Source organism: Aegilops tauschii, chromosome 4 (genome assembly GCF_002575655.3).
Source record: "Aegilops tauschii subsp. strangulata cultivar AL8/78 chromosome 4, Aet v6.0, whole genome shotgun sequence".
In the NCBI taxonomy this organism is placed as follows: Eukaryota; Viridiplantae; Streptophyta; class Magnoliopsida; order Poales; family Poaceae; genus Aegilops; species Aegilops tauschii.
The window spans coordinates 114076033-114083129 of NC_053038.3; the positions used below are offsets into that span (position 1 = coordinate 114076033).

The following is a 7097-nucleotide window of genomic DNA, read 5'->3' on the forward strand; positions in this document are numbered from 1 at the left end:
ATCCCTCCATGGATTCTTGCTAGTTTTTGAGGGAAAAGAGAGAGGAGATCTATATCCACATTTCCACCAATCACTTTCTCCTCTATGTGAGGGGAACCCCTTGGATCTAGATCTTGAAGTTCTTGGTGTTCTCCTTCTTGTTCTTCCTCTCTTTTTCCTCCCTAGCATTAGTTGCTTCAGTGGGATTTGAGAGAGAAGGACTTGGGCACTCCGTGTGCCCTTGCCATTGCATTTGATGCATCGGTTTGAGTTCTCCACGGTGATACGTGGAAGTTACAAGTTGAGAAGCTTATTACTCTTGGGTGCTTGGTGCCCTTGAGCTTGTTCCTCTTGGGTGCTTGGGCGCCCTAGACGGTTGGTGGTGTTCGGAGCTCAATCATTGTGGTGTAAAGCTCCGGGCAAGCGTCGGGGTCTCCAATTAGGTTGTGGAGATCGCCCCGAGCAATTTGACGGGTTCCGGTGACCGCTCCCAAGGGTTGCCAAAGTGTACGGGTTCGGTGACCGCCCCCAAGGGTTGCCATTTGTACGGGTTCGGTGACCGCCCTCAAGGGTCCCTTAGTGGAATCACGACATCTTGCATTGTGCGAGGGCGTGAGGAGATTACGGTGGCCCTAGTGGCTTCTTGGGGAGCATTGTGCCTCCACACCGCTCCAAACGGAGATTAGCATCCGCAAGGGTGTGAACTTCGGGATATATCGTCGTCTCCGCGTGCCTCGGTTATATCTTACCCACGCCCTTTACTTATGCACTTTACTTTGTGATAGACATATTGTTTCTTGTCATATATATTGCTATCACCTAAGTAGTTTTTCTTGCTTAGCATAAATTGTGGTGCACATAGGTGAGCCTAGTTGTTGTAGGTTTTGTGCTTGACAAATTAACTGCTAGGTTTATTCCACATTTGTTCAAGCCTCAACCGTAATTATTTTAAAGCGCCTATTCACCCCCCTAGGCGACATCCACGATCTTTCAGTATCTAACTTTCACAATGCTTAAGGCCTTGTTCGGTTAGTAGGGATCCAATCATAGAGAAATTCGCATGCACAAGCACCTGCCCAGCCCTACACGACCTCATGATTGCTTTGCGATCTGCAAAGTCATTGGATTTCGCACGAAGACACATCAAGTTTTAAGTATTAGTTTTCGAAACTTGGTGGTTCTGTCATTTGTTCGTATCAAGTTAAAATAATACGTATATGTTTTGATGATAGTAGTTATTTTTTGATATATAAAAGTAAACTAGTTAAAAAATCATTTTCCAGATTTATAAATTTAAAATCTACGTGTTGGATTTTTTTAGGGGTTGTTGGGTTTTAACTTTTTTTTAGGCAATGTTGGATTTTAACTAGTTTACGTATGTGTCCGGTGGGCTGCCGCAGTAGCGTGCCAGTGGCTGGCCCATGTCGAAACCTTTAATTAAGGCGTGACGGCCCTAATTTGGTCTCTCGTGGCTCAGATAGCCCAATCGGCCTTCAACCCTCCTCACAAAAGAAAAAAAAGAAAGAGCATCCTCCCTTCCTCCATCGTCTTCTTCCCCCTTCTCTTTCTTGCTCCAGGGGAAAGGAAAACAAAAGCCGACCTCCCTCTGGCTCTGCCCGTCTGCCGCCAAGGGAAAATAGGAGATTGCAGGAGGGACGCGAGTCACGAGCCATGGACGCTTCAGCTCTCAACGACCCGAGGTTTCAGGCGCTCTTAGAGGTAACCCTTCTAACCCTAGACCTAGGCCTAGACCCTAAACCTACGCCGTCGTCGGGGTAACAGGGGAACATCGCGGATCCTGGTAGTTCCCGTTGGCCCATCGGGGCCTTGGTTTGCGGCGCAGCGTTTTTGTTCTGTTTTCGGCGGTAATTTGTGTGCGATGTAATAACCGTCGACAGAAGACGGATGATCTGGCGCTCCCTTCATCCCTTCGTGCTGTATTTTGCGCTCGGATTTATTACAGAATAGTTAGAGATGTGAAATTCACGCCGATTATTCTCGCTCTTGTGCAAATCCGTCGGCGTGCTGTAATTTCTTTATATAGAAAGCAAAAATAAAAGTAAATTTAGGAGTGATGGTGCTCCTGAACTTTTAGGTTCAGATATGTGCTGCAGGTTAGTATTGGGACTGAATCCAGCATTACAAATTGTAGTTCCGTTTAGGAACATAATGATATTAAAGAGGCATGGATGAACCTGTCAACTCACCAAAGTGATTTTCTTGTTCTCATAGCTTCAAAGCTTGTCCAGCTGCCCAAAAGCTCCCAGATCCATTGTACATTCTGGCAGCAGAGTTTGTCCAATTCCTTGTGTAGAAGAACTACTCTAGCCCTTACTCTAAACTGAACCATCTGGAATCTATTTGGTTTCAAGCAGCACGTGACTGTCCACGTCCATTAGTCAGTTAATCATTTTACTTTTATAAGGCTTGAAATCTTTTACTTGGAGGGTACAAGGAAGCTTGAAATCGTGGTCTTTGGTTTTTCTGGCAACCTGTAGTTAATGAATATACATGGCTCATTAGGTGGTCATTGAAATTAGAATAGCCCTGAACACACCAAGTGCGTCTGAAATTATTTTATAATGGAGCTATCTTGTTGTTTTGTGCAAATAGTGACGCATATCATCTCCTGGGAGATTATAAATTTATAATGCTTAAGTGATTTACAACCAGAATTTGCTGATGGTTATATGATGGGAACTTGCATTATTTTGCCATGTTCTTTTCCTTCGTGAAACACTTGCATATAAGTTGCAAGATTTGAAATAGCATAGGACTTTGTATGACATAACCTAATGCAAAAAAAGGTGGCAGATCCACCATGTAGTGGTATTTCACAAGCTTCTTTCATACAAAAACACTTGCTTATTGTGGTCTAATTTGAAGAGAGGAATTATAGTTTGTCAAGTATTTTCATATAGCATGCTGCAGGGACCCTCATCAGGAGTTTCTGATATTGTAAATAGTTGGTTTCATTTAGCTTCTATTTTACAAATCTCTAATTCAACCTGTAGTTCAACAGAAATCTAATCAGCACATACATTTTGTCTCTGTGCAGGAGGAGAAGAAAAAGGCCATGATGAATGAGATGATAGCGAAGCTGACTGACACTTGCTGGGACAAATGCATCACCGGAAGCATCGGGAGCAGCTTCAGCAACAGCGAAACCTCTTGCCTGTCCAACTGCGCAAAACGCTTTATTGATGTTAAGATGCTCACCATGCAACGAGCAAACAGCAGTAGCTAGGACCAGAATAGGTCTCCTGCCGCATCTGAATATGGAATCCAATAGAGTTGATGCAAACCACCTATCTTTCTCCGCAACATTAATGATTTTGTTACTTCTTTTGCTGTTGGACCCTAGTTTGCCATAAATTTGCAGATGGTGATTAAAATGTTACTGCTACTATGTTTTCGCCTTGATATGGGCAGATGCTACGGCATGATTAGATTTGAGCAATTATGTTTTTGTATGAAACGCCCTGCTCTTATAGTACTTGGGCCTTGTTCTGTTCAACCTCCTCCTAGGGGTTTGGAGAGGATTGAAGGGGAGTTTCGCTTGTAGGGGATTTTATCCTCCACAATCCCTGTCTAAATCCCCCTGAAAACTAGCATGGACACGCGGACTTCTGTGTCGCCATCGCTGATAGGAAGACGACTTGGCACCGGCGAGCGGACAAAATTACTGTTCTGACCTATGGGGGAAAGAAAATCCCGAGTTGATCTCGTTTTGGAAAAAAATTCGATTCTGACCTTTTTAGGTGACGCCAACATCCCTGGCGTCTGGGTTGCAAAGCAGACGCCAAGGACCCTGGCGACGTGGCAAAGGGGCCCTGGCGTCTGGCCCTGGTAAGTGGATAACCCCACCGGAAGAGTGTGTGGGTCCCACCCCACACACTTTCCCCAATCCAGCCCGAGCTTGAAGAAGTGTTGCTGCCTCCCCCCCACTCTCTCTCACCCCTCAAGCTCCCCCCTCAAATCCTCTCCAAAAGGTGCTTCCCTTAGGTGGATCTTTCCATCACTTTGTTGCTTGTGGTAATCTCCCTCAAATCATCCAATTTTTTTTGGTTAAATCTTGTTATTTTGGTTGCATTTTTTACATGTTGGTGGAACCTTAGTTCATGTTTTCTCCCTTATGTTAGTGTGAATGGCTTGGTTAACTTTGATAATATAGTGATATGCATGGTGTGTAGTAGGAATATTTGCTTGTTGAGTAGAAAGATTGCGGGTTAGGGTTAGTTAGTGTTTAGGGTTAACTTTGCTTAGTGTGTGTTAATTAGTGAAACTTTTGTGGACATCACCAATAATTTAGTGTTAATATGATTTGGATATAATGAGATTGTTGGGAATCGTAGCATAATTTAAAATTTTCCTACGCTCACCAAGATGCATCTATGGAGTCTACTAGCAACGAGGGGAAGGGAGTGCATCTACATACCCTTGTAAATCGCGAGCGGAAGCGTTCCAATGAACGTGGATGACGGAGTCGTACTCGCCGTGATCCAAATCACCGATGACCGAGTGCCGAACGTACGGCACCTCCGCGTTCAACACACGTACGGTGCAGCGACGTCTCCTCCTTCTTGATCCAGCAAGGGGGAAGGAGAGGTTGATGGAGATCCAATAGCACGACGGCGTGGTGATGGATGTAGCGGGTCTCCGGCAGGGCTTCGCCGAGCTTCTGCGAGAGAGAGAGAGGTGTTGCAGGGGAGGAGGGAGGCGCCCAAGGCTTAGTTCTTGCTGCCCTCCCTTCCCCCCACTATATATAGGGCCAAGGGAGAGGGGGGGCGCAGCCTTGCCCCTTCCTCCAAGGAAGGGTGCGGCCAGGGGGGGAGTCCTTCCCCCCCAAGGCACCTCGGAGGTGCCTTCCCCCTTTAGGACTCTCCCTTTTTTTTCTTATCTCTTGCGCATGGGCCTTTTGGGGCTGGTGCCCTTGGCCCATATAGGCCAAGGCGCACCCCTTACAGCCCATGTGGCCCCCCGGGGCTGGTGGACCCCCTTGGTGGACCCCCGGACCCCTTTCGGCACTCCCGGTACAATACCGATAAAGTGCGAAACTTTTCCGGCGACCAAAATAAGACTTCCCATATATAAATCTTTACCTCCGGACCAATCCGGAACTCCTCGTGACGTCCGGGATCTCATCCGGGACTCCGAACAACTTTCGGGTTTCCGCATACATATATCTCTACAACCCTAGCGTCACCGGACCTTAAGTGTGTAGACCCTACGGGTTCGGGAGACATGCAGACATGACCGAGACGCCTCTCCGGTCAATAACCAACAGCGGGATCTGGATACCCATGTTGGCTCCCACATGCTCCACGATAATCTCATCGGATGAACCACGGTGTCGAGGATTCAATCAATCCGTATGCAATTCCCTTTGTCAATCGGTATGTTACTTGCCCGAGATTCGATCGTCGGTATCCCAATACCTAGTTCAATCTCGTTACCGGCAAGTCTCTTTACTCGTACCGCAATGCATGATCCCGTGACTAACGCCTTAGTCATATTGAGCTCATTATGATGATGCATTACCGAGTGGGCCCAGAGATACCTCTCCGTCACACGGAGTGACAAATCCCAGTCTCGATCCGTGCCAACCCAACAGACACTTTCGGAGATACCCGTAATGCACCTTTATAGTCACCCAGTTACGTTGTGACGTTTGGCACACCCAAAGCACTCCTACGGTATCCGGGAGTTGCACGATCTCATGGTCTAAGGAAAAGATACTTGACATTGGAAAAGCTCTAGCAAACGAAACTACACGATCTTTTATGCTATGCTTAAGTTGGGTCTTGTCCATCACATCATTCTCCTAATGATGTGATCCCGTTATCAATGACATCCAATGTCCATAGTCAGGAAACCATGACTATCTGTTGATCAACGAGCTAGTCAACTAGAGGCTTACTAGGGACAGGTTGTGGTCTATGTATTCACACATGTATTACGATTTCCGGACAATACAATTATAGCATGAATAATAGACAATTACCATGAACAAAGAAATATAATAATAACCATTTATTATTGCCTCTAGGGCATATTTCCAACAGTCTCCCACTTGCACTAGAGTCAATAATCTAGTTCACATCACCATGTGATTAACACTCACTGGTCACATCACCATGTGACCAACATCTAAAGAGTTTACTAGAGTCATCAATCTAGTTCACATCACTATGTGATTATCACTCAATGTGTTCTGGTTTGGTCATGTTATGCTTGTGAGAGAGGTTATTAGTCAACGGGTCTGAACCTTTCAGAACCGTGTGCTTTACGAATATCTATGTCATCTTGTAGATGCTACCACGCGCTATTTGGAGCCATTTCAAATAATTGCTCTACTATACGAATCCGGTTTACTACTCAGAGTCATCCAGATTAGTGTCAAAGTTCGCATCGACGTAACCCTTTACGACAAACTCCTTTCCACCTCCATAATCGAGAAAATTCCATAATCCACTAGGTACTAAGGATAAGTTCGACCGCTGTCATGAGATCCTTTCCCGGATCACCATTGTACCCTCTTGACCAACTCAAGGCAAGGCACACTACATGTGCGGTACACAGCATAGCATACTATAGAGCCTATGTCTAAAGCATAGGGGACGACCTTCGTCCTTTCTCTATCTTCCGCTGTGGTCAGGTCTTGAGTCTCACTCAATACTCACACCTTGTAACACAGCCAAGAACTCCTTCTTTGCTGATCTATTTTGAACTCTTTCAAAATCATGTCAAGGTGTGCTGTCTTTTGAAAGTATCATCAGGCGTCTTGATCTATCTCTATGGATCTTGATGCCCAATATGTAAGTAGCTTTATCCAGGTCTTCCTTTGAAAAACTCCTTTCAAACAACCCTTTATGCTTTCCAGAAATTTTACATCATTTCGGATCAACAATATGTCATTCACATATACTTATCAGAAATGTTGTAGCGCTCCCACTCACTTTATTGTAAATACAAGTTTCTAACAAACTTTGTATAAACCCAAAAACTTTGATCACCCCATCAAAGCGTATATTCTGACTCCGAGATGCTTGCTCTAATCCATGGAAGGATCGCTGGAGCTGGCATACCTTTTAGCATCCTTAGGATCGACAAAACCT

General features: G+C 45.3%; 1 protein-coding gene across 1 annotated transcript; it reads left to right on the forward strand.

The window, feature by feature from the left end:
• The first annotated feature begins 1459 nt into the window (after nucleotides 1-1459).
• LOC109746712 (mitochondrial import inner membrane translocase subunit TIM8) lies at nucleotides 1460-3457 on the forward strand. The gene is made up of 2 exons (XM_020305813.3): nucleotides 1460-1698; nucleotides 3038-3457. The coding sequence occupies exons 1-2, from the start codon at nucleotides 1651-1653 to the stop codon at nucleotides 3224-3226; spliced, it is 237 nt and encodes a 78-aa protein (XP_020161402.1). The 5' UTR covers nucleotides 1460-1650; the 3' UTR covers nucleotides 3227-3457.
• The last annotated feature ends 3640 nt before the right edge of the window (nucleotides 3458-7097 follow it).